This window comes from Balaenoptera acutorostrata, chromosome 11, assembly GCF_949987535.1.
Source record: "Balaenoptera acutorostrata chromosome 11, mBalAcu1.1, whole genome shotgun sequence".
NCBI classification, from domain to species: Eukaryota; Metazoa; Chordata; class Mammalia; order Artiodactyla; family Balaenopteridae; genus Balaenoptera; species Balaenoptera acutorostrata.
The window spans coordinates 87,614,337-87,632,785 of record NC_080074.1 but is presented as its reverse complement, the minus strand read 5'-3'; the positions used below and the strand labels follow the sequence as shown (position 1 = coordinate 87,632,785).

At 36.7% G+C, this 18,449-nt stretch overlaps 1 protein-coding gene across 6 annotated transcripts in view; it reads right to left on the bottom strand.

Moving 5' to 3' along the window:
* Positions 1-1,254: 1,254 nt before the first annotated feature.
* Positions 1,255-18,449, bottom strand: part of SOX5 (SRY-box transcription factor 5) — a 389,242-nt gene continuing 372,047 nt past the window's right edge. For all 6 annotated transcript variants that reach the window (XM_007194842.2, XM_007194844.2, XM_057557363.1 and 3 more), the window contains 4 exons: positions 12,582-12,690; positions 9,797-9,970; positions 3,710-3,926; positions 1,255-2,103 (listed from right to left, as the gene is read on the bottom strand). In XM_007194842.2, coding sequence (XP_007194904.1) covers positions 1,800-2,103; positions 3,710-3,926; positions 9,797-9,970; positions 12,582-12,690 — 804 coding nt within the window. In that variant the 3' untranslated portion in view covers positions 1,255-1,799. The remainder of the gene's footprint in view (positions 2,104-3,709; positions 3,927-9,796; positions 9,971-12,581; positions 12,691-18,449) is intronic.

Sequence of the window (18,449 nt, the reverse complement as noted above, 5' to 3'; positions counted from 1 at the left end):
TGATGGTTCAGCACGAACAACACTAATTCAGTTTAAATGATTTCCCATTTATTTGGACAAGCCCTACGACTGCCTTGGCACTCGGCTGGCAAAGTCTAAGCAGTCCCATCAGTCACCATCAGTTGTTGCTCTATGAACACACTCTGCTGGAATCAGAAATTGGACTTCAGTGGATTCATCCTACAGCAAGAGTAGAGCGGTGGCAAGGGCTGCTGGGCTCAGCCAGGCTCCCTCTTGTTGGGCTGCGACAACTTTTAATCAAGTCCTGCTTTTTACGGCATGAAATGCACATGGCCCCCAATTCTGAAATGCAAATGGCCTCCACCTCATTTCATGGAGGGATGAAAAATACCTTATAAAATCATCAGTTCCATTTCCTGATCAGGAAAGGATGGAATGTTGAAGAAATAAGCTAATTCTATATTTCTAGAATACGGGCAAATATATTCAAGGGAAACAATGATTGTTTTGCTTGAAGTTATCAACATGAAAAACAAACAGAAATCATTAGGTAGGAAATGTTAGTGGAACCATCTGACCAGGGAGAAGGAACATCTGGGAACAGTTTGCTTCCCTGTTATACACGCACCCCTCTATTACACAGGGCCCCCTGATCCGTCCAATAATAATCATATTCCAAGTTTAAAAATATAATTTCTGAGCCCTATATTGGTTAAGTTGTCATTTGAAGTGCAAAGTCAAGGTCAAGGCTGCTTCCAGACCAGTCACTTAGAAGGATGTGGGATTTCATCCCCAGATGTGGGTTTAACTCACAATGGTCCAACATTATTCCAATTAGTACCATAATCACACACATACATACACACAAAAATCCAAGATCAGAAAATATTTTTTTCTCTAAATTTCTTATGTCTCTCTCTCTTTTCACCTGAGAACAGCACCTACAGTTTCCATTTAAAAAAAAAAAGTCAAATCTCACCAGCTGCTGGTATTTCAGGTTTTTCAAGGGATTGTCTAAGATATAACACTGTCCTAATTTAAGAAGGAACAGGAAAAAGGAAAGGGAAAAAATCAACTGGGTCAATACTTCAGTACAAATTTGGCACTTGCTCAAAGATGTAGTGTGGTGTGCAACAGATAAGAAAGTCCTCTAAAGAAAATGATTGCTTATTTTGTGGTGGATAGCAAGGAAGTTAAAAACAGGCTCTTTTTCCCTCTTCCCCCCCATGCACAGACTCCCATCTTTAAAGTATAGAGATGGAGAAGGTGGAGAGAAGTAAAGAGAAATTCATCTTTCTTTTTTTTTTTCTGTCAGGTGCATTACCGAAAACAAAAACAAGAACAAAAACAAAAACAACGAAAGGAAAGAAAGAAAAGGAAAAAAAACCCAGAAACCCCAAAAAACAAAACTTATTTCTTTTTAAAAACTGTAGCACAAAACAACAAAACACATTCACAAGCCACTTGTTGGCACTGTGTACCTGAGTGAGAATTTCTAGAACATTGTAGAACAAACAGCCATAAAGTTTATTAAAAAAAAAAGTTGACGGGTAAGACTTCAGTGCTTGGATGTAGCAGCTGAATTACTGGCATTATTTTACCCATAGCTTATTTCAATCTCTTGTTGTTGATATTGTTGTTTGCTTGTTGTATTTTTATTTCCTTTCCAAGCCTTTTGAGGCTGAGGTCTATTAGTCAGCTGATGTCCCAACTATTTAAGACTAACAGTTAAAGTAACAGTCAGTGTATGAGAAAGTTAATGTGCTTGGCCACTGGTAAGGATGAACCAGCTAGGGCTTCTTTAAGTCCTAAGGTCACGACAATCTTTTTGACCCTTATCAGTTGGCTTGTCCTGCAATGTGGTTTTCACTGTCACTCCCATAATCTACATCTGGATCATCCTCTTCCTCCTCGTACTCATCGTAAATTTCTCCGTTGATGTCCTCAGCCTGGATCTCTTCTTTGATGTGTGGCTCCTCTCCTTTCACGCCGTAAGTGCTCTGGATCACAGGCATCCCGGGCTCCGGGCTGCTGGACACGCTTGAGTGCTCCGAGGGCAGATGAGGGGAGGGCATTCCAGCCATGGCGATGGCTCCAGGGTACACGACACCAGCAGTGGCGATGGGGATCTGTGCTTGTTGCCTGTTGGAGAGGAATTCCCAAAAAGAGACCGTGGCTGAGTGGCCAGTTGGATGCAGGCCTTACTTACTCTATAATTAATTTGCTCAGGTTGTCCAACTCGAAGGTCGTGATTTTCACCCTGTTGCCCCACATTTTGAAAACTGTATCCTACTTTGATCCCAATACCTTACTTCTATGTAGTGCTTTATAGAATACAAGGCATTTGCACGTGTTACCCACTTGATTCTTAACATGATCGCTACTTTTCTATGAAAAGAAACTGAGGGACAGAAAGATTAAGCAGAACTCAAGTCCCTGACCCCGAGTTCATTGTTCCTTCACTATAACAAGTTGAAACGGTTTTTAAAAGAATCAAACCTAAAGATAATTCCATTTTAATGGAAAAACCCTAAAGTCTTAGAGCTCTCAAAATAAAACTTTACTGCCCAGAACTCACCAGAACTGAACATGGTCCACCTCATCCCTGAAATAGTTTTCAGAGGGGGTAGGAAGTAGGGCTGGCCTCATGGGTGGACCACCTCTGCAGCTGTACAGGATCCAGGGCTTAGAAACATCCTACATTTGGTTTAAAGTTCTGTTGTCACAATCTTGAAATTCTTAAAAACCTTTTAACAGGGACCCCGCATTTTCATTTTACACTGGGCTCCACAGATATATTCTGTAGCTGGTCCGAGTACGAAGGGATTAATAGATGATGTTCATTTATGCCTTCTTTCATTCATTCGTCTGTTTACTGTTTCCCCAAGGAGCGTTGGGTCTCGTGCTCAGTGTGGAGAAGAGTACTGCACTGGGATATAAGTCACAGACCCTTTGGACAAAGCAAGCAGATGCTTTCAGGGGAGTGGAGGGGATAGGGCAGATTAGAAAAGTTTTTTGTTTTTTTTTTTTAAAGTATCCTCTGGCCATTTTCAGAACAGTACTTATTATTTTAAGAAGCTCTCAGGATCTTACTTACTGTTCCAGATATGAACAACTTTATTTCTGTGCTTTTTGATAAAATTCTGCAGAAACAATGTGGTTGCAGGCCTTTGCCATAGGAAGCAGGGTAAGACATACTAAGAGAGGCATCCTTAATTCAGAAGGAAACTTTCCCATTCACAACTTGTTCTACCCTGAAGAGAATCCCTACTTCGTGTGATCTTGTAAGGCCACACGTGTGCCTTGAGAGCCCAGAGACTCTGCTACATTCAGAAACAAGTCTTTCTTTTGGAATCATTTTTATGTTGTATTATATCAGCTAAGTTGTTAGCTGCTGTGGAATTTACACTGTGAGGCCTTGGAAGTAATGAAAACCAGCAAGAAAAAGAACCAGGAAGACTTCTATGTTTTTAATAGCAAACTTCATAATTCTTTACTCTCAGATATTTTATTTTCAAACCAGCTATTAACAAAGCTCCCGCATCAGAGCCATTGTTCTAGGAGCCTGGAGTGAATTCACATGAAGTGTTCTTTCTCAGGATTATAAGGGAACAATGTAGTCTCTGAAAATACACTGTGCTCAGGTGCTTTCTCAAAATGCTACTTTGCAACTAAACAAATACATCTCACATCCCATTAAGTGTAACAGGAAATGTTCTCTATGGGAAAATGACCGGAAGGTCCTTACCCAACATTGAAGTATTGCCGCATTTCCTGCCGCCTGTTCCGCATGATTGCCTTGTATTCCCCGATGCGCAGCTTTTTGCCATCCACCAGGCAGGTGCGCTTCGGCCTGGGCTTGTATTTGTAGTCAGGGTACTTCTCCAGGTGCTGCTTGCTGAGACGGGCTTGCTCCTCATAATATGGCTGTTTCTCTAGGTTTGTCATAGCTTTCCAGCGAGATCCTATGAGGAAAAAAAGTCACAATTCCCATTTGCACAGTGGCTGAGGATCCTAAAAAGGTATAACTGAGAACAACACGAAAATCTAAAGTAAAAATGTTGGCCAAATCCCAGATATACATAAAAAGGTTATGATTAGTGAGCTCTGACTCAAGAGGTGAGATGCCACAAGAACAGAGGTGTTGGTGGCAGTGTCCTCAAAGACTGTGCACCCAGAGATACAAACACTAAGCAATATTTTTCTTCTGGCTTGAATGAACAATTTAGCCAAACTTGTACCTTATGTACTTAAAAGCTCATAGATGATTTAATGGAAATATCTTTCATTTCTACATTAGACCATGATGTAATTCAACTGTGAACTGAAAAGTTATACAAAAATGCATTACATATTTTGAATCTGAGGGTAATTATCTAGTTAGTGAGTATCGTTATGCAGGGTACATTACTTACTACAAAGGTTTCTAACGTATGGTACGTGTAATTCTCATTCTCTCCCAAATGTTTAAATATGCTTACGTGATTAGGTAAAAATTCATTTCATTAAAATTCTAATTATAAAAAATACATTAATGAACATGCACTGGGTAACTACTGTGTGCTAGATACTGTACTAAAACCTTTACATAAGTTGTTTCATTTTTACCTTTCACCATAATCTCATAAGCAGACAACATTTATATCTATTTCTAAAGTAAAAAAATTGAAGTTCATATAGATGAAGTAACTTACTCAAGGTCACACAACTATTAAATTGTGGACCACTGACTCAAACTTAGGTTTGACAGAATTGAAATTGTGGTACAACATGTATCCTTACATACCTACACCCATCTACTATATAGGATCTAGCAGAAATCAAAACTTACAATAATAAGTATGTGTTCAGTAGTATTTTTCTCTTAATAAATCGCTTTCAATAATATATAAAAATGTCACTTCCTGTGATAGAGTATGCATTAGTAATGTTAGCCCAAATTGGTTTTCCCTTTCTTTTCACTTTTAATTTTGGTTTGGATTCAAGTAGAATTGCAAAAAAAAACAACTATTGGAAGCTTAATTAAAAATAGTTTATGCGGGCTTCCCTGGTGGCGCAGTGGTTGAGAATCTGCCTGCTAATGCAGGGGACACGGGTTCGAGCCCTGGTCTGGGAAGATCCCACATGCCACGGAGCAGCTGGGCCCGTGAGCCACAACTACTGAGCCTGCGCGTCTGGAGCCTGTGCCCCGCAACGGGAGGGGCCGCGATAGTGAAAGGCCCGCGCACCGCGATGAAGAGTGGCCCCCGCTTGCCGCAACTAGAGAAAGCCCTCGCACGAACCGAAGACCCAACACAGCCAAAAATAAATAAATAAATAAAGTAGCTATAAAATTAAAAAAAAAAAAAAAAATAGTTTATGCTTATTCTCAATATAGATGTGATTTAAAGCTTTGATTCTATCAGTATGGCTATGTGCAGTGGTAATAGAAGTAGTAGTAGTAGTAATGTTTATTTTTTATTAAGAATGTGAGAAAAATCTATTTGCAGATGTTTATCTGCAAGTAATCAGCTCAACTCTACCCAAATCCACAAAGACCAAAATAACTGGAATTAGGAAATCCCTAGCAAATATGTACTGGCACTGTTGCCTTTACCTGCCTTCCAAAGTCATCTAAGCAAGATCTTAAACCTTTTGAATGAATTCATTACTCAACCATAACTCCACATCTCAAATGCAAATAGCTCACTAATGAATAGTACTTTCCTACAATGTACAGAATTCCTCAATATGGGCTGTTATATTTATTAAAGGAATGCAGAGAAAGGGACAACATCTCTTCCCTTAGAATTCTTTCCTATTGGAACAGATGTTGCCTGGGTGGGTATATCCATGTAGGTGTTACAAAGATTTATAAACAGATTTTTTCCAATCTAGACAGCCAATATGATTTCATTATATTTACAACAGAAACTCAGGTTACAGTTCAAATAATAAGAGTTTATTTTTCTACTCCTTTCTCAAACTTGTATTTAAATACAGTGTCCAACATTTAGTTAGCTGGTCAGGCTGTATCATTTGTAGGTACAACCTCAAACTCTTTATTATTCAACATTATCTTCTAGAGGCACTTGAAAATCATTATGTGGTTCTCAGTGCAAATATAAACACAAGTAAACCTATAATATTATTGAACTAGATCAATTCTTCTTGTGGAGTTTCTTATAAGTATGTATACCAGAATTTTGACCCTCAGAATAGGGAGTGGAAAAGTGGACTTATCAGAATAAATTACTGAATAATTAAAGAAATCGAACAGTGGATCAAGGATGGTTGACTTGAAATTCACTAACTACATTTACCACCAAATAAAACAAAGAAACTAGCATTCTCAGTTAGAATAGGAATTGCCAAAGATTCTTCCCTAAGTCTAAATGTTCTATTAGCTCAAAAAAGAATATTTTTCTCTAAGGAAGGGGAATGCCTCATAGTAACATGCCTTGGAATGTAAGAGCTATGTTTAGATTTCCTACTATATGCATGATGCTGTATTCATCACTAGATATGCAGCAGTGAGTTGTTATGGTTCCTATCTTCTTGGAGCTTATATTCCAGCCAAGAAGAAATACATTAAATACATAATTGCAAAATGTATAATTTTAATTATAATTGTGGAAAGTACAGGAAGCTATAAGAACATATGATAAGGAGGTGAGATCAATCTTCTGTAGGTCAGGAAGGCATCACTGCAAAAATGACTCCTAGAGGGATTCAAAACACAAGAGTAGCCTATGGAGGAAGAATAGAATGGTCAAGGCCTTGTAGTGGGAAGGGGGAGTAGAGGAACCTAAAGTTGTTCTGGCTAAAATGCAGAGAAAACAAGGATAGTAAAGGATGTGTAAATTCTCAAATAAGTTGGCCTCTAACTGTGGTATGAACTGGAATCAAAATATTTTGAAACTTGATAATATAATTTCTCTGGAAGTATCACTGAATTCTGAGCTACATTGAAAAATATGGCCATATCACTGCTACATGTCTTTTCAAACTTAAGAATTAAGGGACAATTTGACCCAGTTAATGCTTAAGCTAACTACTCCATTATATGACCGAGCAGAACAGTGGTTCAGTTTGGTGGCAAAGGCAGCTATCATTTTTTAATAATAGCTTTCGAATGGGGATAACCAAATGACAGTTTGGTTTTGGTTTCAATGGCTTTGCAGGTACACCAACCACTGTTTGTAGCTGCAATGTAACCCCCTGAAACACACCAGATGAGGATGGGAGGACAGCATTTTAGATACCTTCAAAAGAGATGAAAACATCTCCTTGATTTGGGTGTGGCTGGCTGCTCACCCTGGACCATGTACAGGGAGTAAAAGTTCCCTGCTGTTTTCAAAAGATGAGCCTTCAACAATGAAAAAAGAATTAAGCACATTCAGGTATTCCTCCTGATGACAAAAAAGAAGATTCAATCGAAAATATTTGATGTTCAAAATGAGAAAAAAAAAAAATCAGTCTTGAAAGTGCTCTTTTCCTTTCTAAATCTGGCAACACAATAAAAATGAAGAGTTTGAGCTGGGCCACAGTGTCATCTCCATGGGGTCTGTAATGAGTTTGCACATTTTACTCTAACTACTGTATACCTAATCAGAAAAAGATGTCCCCCGTCCCCTGATCTAGTGCCAAACGGTAAAAGGTGATTCCTTATGTTAACAATTTCAGCAGAATGGCTTATTAAAACCAGATTTTAGGGTATTATAAAATGCTTAGAAGCCCTTTAAAATGTCAACTAGGATCTCCAGAGACTACGTAAAATGTCAACCCAGCTCAAGCGCCTGTTTTAAGCAGAATGAATTAGCAGCATGCTGTCGGAGGCTGTTATCCAAAACAATCAGTAAAAGGGAAAACATCAAGCTTTCTTTGTACTTTTATATGAAATGAGCCATTTAGAATGATCTTGTGGATATTTGAAGATCACTTATTTATTTGAAGCTATGACTAAATATTGAGGCCCAAGACACTTCGGTGGGTTTTTTTTTCCTGCTATATCTTTAATTAATATAATTTCATTGAAAAATCTTAAGTCAGGTAGCATTCTCTTTCATGCACCCTATTATGATATAATCATATAGTCATTCTAATATTCTCTCCTTCAAACCAGAAAGGAATTCTTTTAGCCAGTCATCTCTTTCCCATGAAGGCTTTTGCTCTATTTCCTAAAATATTTCACATCATCAAAACTGGTATTTCTCTCATACTTAGAGTAAAGTTTTAATCAGTGATTATTATTTTTTTAGTATTCAGACACATCAATGAATGATATAAAGACAGGTTAAACAATCTTAGTTTTTAGTGTTTTTTTGACATTTGGGGATTTCTAATTTGATAATAACTGATATATTAAAATATGAAATAAGCTTACATCAAGTATTTTATTCTTTTCTAGAGTTTTTCCAAATGAAACAGATACGGTATTTTTTTTTAAATGAAAAATTCATATGGAAGGCAGAATGTTGTCATAAAAAAGAAAAATAGATCAGAGATGGTAGAGATGCAAAAAATATGCATTTTCTTTTGATCAGTTTCAGTTTTTTATTATATTTGGATATATATTTATACATAAATATTCATACATATTTATGCATAAATATTCATGCTTTCTATGTACACATAAAGCTTCACATGTTCATATCTTTTCAGATAACCTTCATCTAAAGAGCGCAATATCATTTAGATGAAAATTGAGACACAAGTTTAAGTAGCTAACGGTTTTTGTTTGTTTTTGTTTCATTACAAATGTACACTGTGGACTGGGAGGCGCCCTATTACCATTGTTGAAAATACGGGATCATAAAAACACATGTACATGTTTAGTAACCACCTTCAGATGATCGGTTCCTTAATGTAAAGAATCAAAAGGCACACTACATTAGCTACATGTAATTCCAGTGCACTATGGATTTTAACAAAGCTTTAATAACTTCAACAAATTTTGTTACTTATTCGTCAAAGACAAAATGTGCTGATAGAGTTAAGCGTTCTTCTTCTAATTTTTTTATTATTTAGCTCTTAGAAGTCAGAGAAAATAAAAATTTGCTTAGGTTGTCAAGAACCTGGACACCATGCTCTTGAAGGTAAAGATGATGGTGAGGATGACATTGATGATGACGATGATGTCAAGAGAACAGCACCAAAGAAATGGCATCTTCCCTTCCTTCTTTCTGGGACTTAAATTGGTGTATAATAGGTCTCTTTATAATCAGTACTCTTTCCTTTCAACCATCTTTGCTGTGTGCTTCAGTGTCTATGTATGTTGGGTAAATATGTACTTTTGTCATCTGTTAAGCTGAAAGCTGCAATAGCAGGAAAAGTCCCTTTTTAAATGATACTGAAAATACGCGTAAGGATACTAAAAGTAAAAATTAAAAAATGCGCACCCAAACGTCTTGTGTCCTGACAATCTAAACTGATTTTCAATTACAGTATTAGAACAGACATCATCTCCACCTCCACCCTCACCCCCACGACGTGACGAATTCTATAGTGTTTACAAAGGAAAAGAACAGATAAGGTCAATACCGATACTGAGTGGCTTGTGTGAAAAGAGCTTTTTTTCCTAGTCTTAATACAAATATTTTAAATTTTTGAAGAAGAGGAATATTACAACAACTAGTGTAGGAACACACATCTAAATCAGAATTTGGGCACAATTTCTTGATAAATGTGGAATGCTTCATGGTCAGAAGAAAAGGCTCAGTATGGTGTACCTAATTTTTAGATAAGTAGAAAACATGAGCTGCCAGGCTTCCAAACCCAGTCTCTTTCAACAAATGCAGAAAACAAAACTGTACCTGTATTTCATACATCACTTAACCCTTAATACTTTTCTTACCCAGTATCTTGCTGATGTTGGAATTGTGCATGTCAGGAAAGGCTTGAAGGATTTTCCTTCGTTCATCTTTAGCCCACACCATGAAGGCATTCATTGGACGCTTTATGTGGGGTTCATTGCTACCACGCCCCCTGGATTCTCTATAAATTCTTGATTCTGAGACTCCAGCACTTCCTAAAAACAGGGAACATTGCTTCACGTTAGTGTTAAAACTTATGGCAATTCCCTTCCTTGCATTATTGTTTTTCAGTCTATTAAAATATCTGAAAATCAAAAGCACATCTAATAATGGTACTTCTAATTCTTGAGCCAGATGCTTGTTTATGAAGTTTCTGTGATAAGCCTTGTGGTGTCAAATGTTGTATTTGTATTTTTAAGTCCATTTCTAATATATTTTTCCTTTCTTTCAATGGATTACGGACTGTTTCACCATTTACTTTCAAGAGCACACAAGAAACTCGAATATGTGATCTTTGATACAAATTGGAAAGAGAATAGTTGGGTTAGGTCAACAGGCATGCCGGTACTGTAGAAATATTAGATAGGTCAAAAAGCTCACAAAATTGTGAAACACCAAACTGTTCAGCAGAATGGATGACTACAGGTAAGGATGTGTCTCTGCTACCTGAAGGCTGACAGAACACAGCATACTCATGCCCTTTTTCTCTCTCTGAGGCTATACTAAAAACACTGCTAAATAAATGTTTAAGGTTAAAATACAATATAGATATCTCCTATAATGTGTTTGGCTTTTCTTTGAAATTATGTGCTAATACATTCATGAAATATGCTGATGCAGCAATGATAGTCTGGTTCCCAAAAGATATTTGAAAATGGTAGGAAAAGAACAAACGAATAGATACATTCTATGGTTTCTTACAAAGTCTACAGTCACATATTTAAGGTGAAAAAAAATATGTTCATTTCCCTGAATTTTCCCACTAACATCTAAGTTATCCAAAGAGATCCATTGATAATTACATTCCAAACAGCAAGACTCAGGATGATAAAACACGACCAAGTGTCACACTGGAACCTTGGGGAGCTTCAGGCACTCCTCTAGGCTTTATCTGACTTTGTAGAATGGCTTTAGCAGATTAAACTGCTTCCAGAGATACTTGAATTTAGGCAAAGAAAATAAGGAGAAGCAAAACATATAACTCTGGCACTATGTTCTCCAGGGTTATCATTACAAAAGATGAAAGAGATATATTCTGTTAGCATGTAAAAATTTCAAATATTTTGGGGTTTTCTAGAGCACTGCTCTTCTTTTCTTCCTTCATACTCCTTTTCCTTTCTTAATTTGAAGGAATAGGAATCAACCAAAATTACCCAGACTTGAAGACCTCTATAGCAGCAAACAAAAAACACAGCTTATTTGGAATTTCTCATTATTTCTCTTTCATAATATGCTCCTTGGTGTGATGAAGATTGGAAAATATTTTGCATATAAGCATGACTGAATATAACAAATAACAGCAACAACAATTTTGATGTTTTAATGCTGATTACCGTGGGTATATTTTATCATGCTGATACAACTTAAGATTTATGAAATGTGTTATTACCAGTAATTGTCTTTTTATTGACAAAAATGAGTGCTAATATATGGTGACATCTTCCTAAAATGGGTTTGTAGCTAGCAAATGATCATTTGCACATCTGCTTTTTCTTGTTCTTACACCTTACAGCAACATAAGCAATAAAATGAACATTATGTGACTTCATCAAAGCTAAACAAGCTCTTTGTATGTACTTAGGCCAGGTTTATCTTAGCCAAGCAAAGCAGAAAAGAGAAGGAAACGTCTGGATACAATAGGCTAGAAAAACACAGACTTTTCTCAGATATGAAATTCAATAAAATTTGGTCTCGATAGAATTATCTGGTTAAATGCTCAAGTTTGGCTAGTCCCTTGGCTGCTCACTGGTTTGCCCTGGTTCACTCTTTTCTGTATGCAGGGAGCTTCTGCCATAGTAACAAAGTTGAGGACCATGCTCTTGAAATGCATGTATGTCACCTGACACTGGAGAGAGGTTCCCAGTCGGGGCTCAGTGTAAGAGGAAAAGCACTTTCTTCTTTTTCCCTCTTTGCTGTGCTATTAGAATTAGAGCATCAATTTATTTAGTTGTCCCTGTGGATGTTTAGAACGTTCAAAGATGACACAGACAACAGAAGTCTCAAGGCACATGAGGGAAGCATGAGGCCGCACAGCTGGAGCTCTAGTTGGGTTACAGAGGGTAGGCAGGGCACCTGACAGTATGGTAGATAGTATAAGAGGGAAAGGGTCCCAAATGCAAGAAACTAACCTGAAAATGTCCTCTGAGCCATGTATTCTGGTCAGGGTTTGACAAATGAAAACTTCAAAACGAGCTTATAGAAAAAAATTTTTGAAAAGTTTGTTTCAGGTGTAAGAAATAGGGCAGTGAGAGACAGGGTAGATGATGATTGAGAGCATTTGCTTTAGAATCATGCCATCTTGAATCCAAGACCTGCCTTTGGCGCTTATAGCCCTGTAGTCTTGGAAAATATGACTCAAAATTCCTAAGGGCCAATCTCTATATCTGTAAGAGTTCTTATCTCACAGGTTGTGCTGGGGAGTAATGAGATGATTTACGCATAGCACTCAGCAGAGCATTTGGCACGTGGGAACCACTCAGTACATGTGAACTCTACTGTAATGATCAGGTAGGAGGTGGCTGTCTTGTATAGTTTTTAGTAGTTTTAATTGGTATTAAACAGACACTTCTGCACACTACTGGAATACATACGAAAAATTTCACAAACCATCAGAATCTCCACTCATATTGAAATCCATCATGGCATGGCTAAATTTTCCTTCTTCATTCTGTTTAACTGCCAGTTGCTGAGTCAGACTCTCCAGTGTTGTTTTTTCCTTTAAAAAAGAAATTTATAATGAGATCTCAATCTGGAAATTATAATTATTCAAGGACATTTTTTTCCTTGGGCTATATATAATGCATTAGCTTCTGGAAGGGATGAGATGCTGATTTATTCACCTTTGCACATTCAGCACGTTATACTGAGGTAATTGAAGCCAATGGTCAGCAGGATTTTTGAAGGAACTCTTGATTCGTAGAATCCCCTATATAGCCTTGGCATTTGGGTTTGCTAAGCCTAAAGGATGGATGCTGGGATCCTTGGAGATAACCTTCCCAAATCACAAAATGTGCATAGAAATTTCATGGAAGCAACCTGTTTTACAACATTTGGAATTCCTGCTTTATTTTTAGCCAGACAGGAAAAGTATAGAAGTGGCATGAGGCCCAGAAAAGTCTTCCAATAGTCAGGTGACCAAATGATTGAAACATAATTCACAGTAGTGCCCTCGGGTTGCCATCTCCCTAAATGCCATCTGCATTCCTCATGCAAGGGTAATGAAGACGTTTCAATATTCATTGTTAATTGCTTGTCAAGTCTCTGTACATTCAATGTGAGTGCCTGCTAGTTGGACCACGATTTGATTTGGATTGCTAAGCCAAAATATTGAGTTGGAGAATTATTTGAGATACAAATATACCAAAATTAGATCTGCAAAGACATCAAGTCATTTGAAAGCATGCAGTGCATGATTTGAATTCATGGAGAACATGGCATTACAAAGTAAATTATTTTCAAGAAAAATATAATGCTTAATCTACACCACATGAGATTTTAAACTATTTCCAAATTAAGTAATTGGGTGATTTTAAGAACAGAAAAGCATACAATAAAAGGTTTACAACTCTCTCTAGAACTTTCCATCATTGCGCTGAGGATGATGCGGTTCCAAAGCAGCTTTAAGAAAAGCACCTATTGGATTTCATAAAATTTGCTCATGTTTCTTTGTAATTATGCACCTCATTTTCTGAGGAACACAGTCATGAGTTACACAAATGAATCACATACACTGCGGAACAGCTACTGACACAATAAAAAGTTCACAGAAAATAATCAACTATTTAAGATAATTGTATTACAGGTAAAGGACCCAACTAACGTTCCCAACAAGAGCCAACGGGGTACTGAAATTCTTCATACGGTATATACTTTATCTCTACAAAATCTCTGACAGTATTACAACTATACATACTAGATGAAAAATTCTCTTAATTTGGTGGCCTTGGAATCCATGTCTCTTCATCAAAGTCTGATATACGATTTAATAGAAAAAATATTTTAAATTGTCAATCAGTATAAAATACAGTAGAGAAACTGGAAACAAAATAGTTTATACCAACTTTAGTTCTATAAGATCATATAGTACTAAAGTTGAAATAAATGATATATTTAAAAATGTAGAACCTCACCCAATTTTGTTTTGTGTATGAAACTGGTATTTTCATCTGCTTTACATGTTCTACATTTCTTTTGCTGAGAGAGTCTGCTGTATATATTCAGCTGAGCCCAGGAGCACCAAGGACATCAGCTTAACAGACTGTCTTTATAGTAAATGTAGCTGTTAAAATAGAAGACAGTTACATTAAAGAAAAAACCACATTCCATCAACATAATCTGAGAGTCCCCGGGTCAATGAAGACTTTACTGTACTATCTTTGGGGAATGTACTGGGCATGGATCACCTGTCAGGTTTTGATTTAAAAGTGTATAGGGCAGGCTTCCCTGGTGGCGCAGGGGTTGAGAATCTGCCTGCTAATGCAGGGGACACGGGTTCGAGCCCTGGTCTGGGAAGATCCCACATGCCACGGAGCAGCTGGGCCCGTGAGCCACAATTACTGAGCCTGCGCGTCTGGAGCCTGTGCTCCGCAACAAGAGAGGCCGCGATAGTGAGAGGCCCGCGCACCGCGGTGAAGAGTGGCCCCCGCTTGCCACAACTAGAGAAAGCCCTCGCACAGAAACGAGGACCCAACACAGCCATAAATAAACAAACAAATAAATAAATAAATAAAAATTTAAAAAAAAGTGTATAGGGCAATAATGCTACATAGTTTCTAGAGAGTTTTCCATTTTGAAGGAAAGTCTTTCAAGAAGAAACAGAAAAATGAAGGCAGTCGGAGTAGAAAAAGAATGAAATGTTAAGTGACTCTGAAGATTCTGCATTCAGCTGTATGCATCTTGCACCATCTTACCAAGTAGCTAAAATTAGCAAAGGATGAGCTGGAAAGTCACAAGTAGTTTTTACAATAAGTAACCTCTAACCATCTACCTCTAAAGCACAGAGTATAATAGAATGATTCAATTAGTTACCCCAAAGTGGAATTTATGATACTTCTTAAGAGGATGTCAGTAGGAGACAGTGGAAGTAAACACAGTAAGCTGCACTTCTTTTGTGACCTTTCACATAGTCATTTAAGCTAATTCTCAGTCATGTGAACAGGGTAAATGAGAAGTGATTGGAGGACTTGAAGAAGGTGTGGTGTGCTTTTAATTAAAACACCTTACAGTAGCATGTAAATCAAAATGGTAACATTGCCACAATTTAGAAACTCTGGCTGACAATAAATTCAGAAGACAGAGGAATTGAGGTAAGGGGTGTATCATAAAACCCAAATGGTTATATGGTAAATATATGGTATATATATACATACATATATATATATATGTGTATATATATATATATATATATATATATATATATATAAAATACAGTGGTTATATAGTAAATAATTAGCTATACAATTCCATATGAAAATTGATCCCATTGTAAAAGTTCATATTTAGTTCTTATGTACACAGGTAGATATAAATCTATGTGTGAATAGGATTCTAGATAATATACTGAACTACCAAAAGAATGAGTTGGATTTAAGAATAGGCTTCAAAAGTTTAAATTCAATCTATTCAGGAATATAGGAAGAGAATCAACCAAATGTAATAAAGCACAAATCCTGGTACACTGGGAAGATTCCTTTCACCCTACTACTTCTAATCCCGCCCGTTCCTGGCCGTCCCCTTCACAGAGAGTCCAGCTATGCATTGTCATGTCTAAAACACAACCGTTTCTGATTCTGCACCCTGGGTTAAATATTTCCCTTTCCAAAGCCTCTTTTCAAATGTGTGAGTATTACTGAAAAAAGGTGATTCTCAAAGTTCTTATAATTAAATTAATCCTTTCTAAATAGAGACCGCTGAAACAAAATGAGGGCAGTAAATGTCAGGTAGGGAGGTGGTAAATGGGAAGATGCTGGAAATAAGAAACACCAAAGAAACTGAGTTTATGGAAATAGAAAAATATGTTGATGGGCAGAGGTGATAATTTTTACCAAACTTACACTCTTAGTTCCAACTGGTTCTGATAAACAGCACATTAGTCAAGAATTTTTACAGAAAAAGACCACCACATGCCCCCAGTCTAAGACCAGTGTTCTTGAACATAAATCCAGTATAGCACTTATACTCTTCTGCCTTCTCAATACTATCCAAACACTGCCCTGAAACTTATAAGATTCATTCATCTTTCTCTCTTCTACTTTTTTCCTATTAGAAATAAAACAAACAAACAAACGAAAAACACCCTTAAAGAAATACTGGCCAAAATTCTGAACTGCTCTGAGGAAGATCAGAGTACAGGGTGCAAACACATTAATTACTACAAAGTAGTCAAAATGAAAGAGTCCTGAGGATTTACAAATAAGGACCAAACAAGACGACCTGTATGCTTTCTACTGGATGAAAACTAGCTATTGGATAACAACTAGAATTCCTTTGGAAAGATGAGTCCTATCTGGCTAATCAAACCTTATACAACTCTGTAGGTTTACTAAGATCAAGAAGAAACTTAAGGTAAAGTTTGTCTTAACTTGAAAATTTTTCTGATCCTATGATGACTTGAAGAAACATTCAAGTGAATTGTATCTGATCTACAGAAGAAAAGAAAGTTTTAGACAATATAGTTTCTTGGGGTCAAATGAATAACTCTAAAACTCAACATTCAAATAACTATTATTAATGTGTTAATATTCACTTAGGGAATTTGGCAGCTGGTTTTGGGCTCTGTGGCTTATCCAATGACTTGCATAATGGAAAACAGCACGTGTGTTGTTTGCACATGACACCAGACTATGGCGGGAATCAACAAGGAGAGCCAAGAAATATCTAAAGAGATGTGGGTAATTAGCTGATTAGAAGTGGTCAGTAAAGATCAGTGTTTTCTAAGCAAACAACGTTCTGAATGGCAAAAGGCTATAGAGATCAGTGGGAAAAGAACATATTTGAAAATAGAGAAAATAACCCATATAGAAAATAATGGCTTTGGGATCAGGAACATGACATTTAAACCAAACTCTGCCATATATATTAGCTATACTACTTTAGACAAATCAATTAACCTCCCTGAGTTTCAGAATCCTAATTTGTAAAATGGTGCTGTAATATATGACAGATTCTCATTAGTTTAAAAAATGAAAAAGATATGCTTTTAATATTAGGGAAAAAGTAAATAGGGGAAATGGAAGCGATAAAGATTCTTCCTAAAATATAAGAATTACAGGAATAGTTATTTCAATATGAGTATTAAGTATCCTGCTGTGGTTTTGATCCTTTATTGTCTACAGCCAGAGTAGTGGGCAAATATGCATTAAAAAGGAGAATGTTTGTAACAACTCTAAAAGTTGTTGGGATTTTTTCTTTCCTCTTGTGTATCATCCCTGACAATGTGTTTAATCTTTTTTATTTTCCATTTGATTCTCAGGCATGATGGTTTATAGCCCCATAATATAAGTAAGTCTAGTACATATTTAAATTGAAAAGTTCTCCTATTCCATTACTTCAACTATATAAAAAAACAACTAAAAACTCACTGTGTTTGTAAAGGCTCAAAGGCACATCGTTTGTTGATATTTCATAGAGCAGTCAAAACAAAAAAACCACACAAACTGTACTCTAGAGGAAGTAGATATTTCCTTAGTTACCTAAGCCTAAACTGCATGAGTAGATGGTTCCTCTATTACTCCTTGAAATTGGGATTTATATAAGTGACAAGCTTTGCTCACCATCAGACACACATACACAAAGAAAGAGATGGGTTGTGGATCAGCTATCATAATGGACATCCCTGAAATAAAGCTCACAAAGCTATAAAACTCATAAAAAAGCACATGCATGAAATGACAGAATAGAGTGTGACTGTCAAATGTTGACTCAGTAACAGTTAAACCCCTTCTGGCTGACCTTTTTTATGATCTCCTTCTATACTAATGACACAGGAAGAAAAAAGAAACAAAAAAAGGTTTTTAACCCTCCAATTATGTGACCCTCGCAGACCACCAAGGAAGATGAAAGATTATTTATAATGTCATAACGATTTATCAGTTGGAGAATTTTTTCATCAGCTTAAGTAAAACATAAAAAACAATGCATGTGTCTGAGATCCCCTTCAATCTCTTGGTTTCACCCTTGCTTACTGAGATCACCATTTTCTAAAAAATAAGCATCCACCCATATAATCTAACTGCACAAATGGGAAAGAAAGCTTTGTTGTAAAAGCTTTACAATAAATTATGTACAAATACACACACACATACACACACATATTTCCCTCCAACACCAACAAAAATGCAATCTGAAGAAATCTTTTACTAATTTTATTCTGGTCAAATGTGAATTTCTCAGACACTTTGGTACTCTGAAATCTAGTATCCCTTAGGAATATTTTTCCATTCATTTTCTCCATCATAGAATCATATGGATATATGA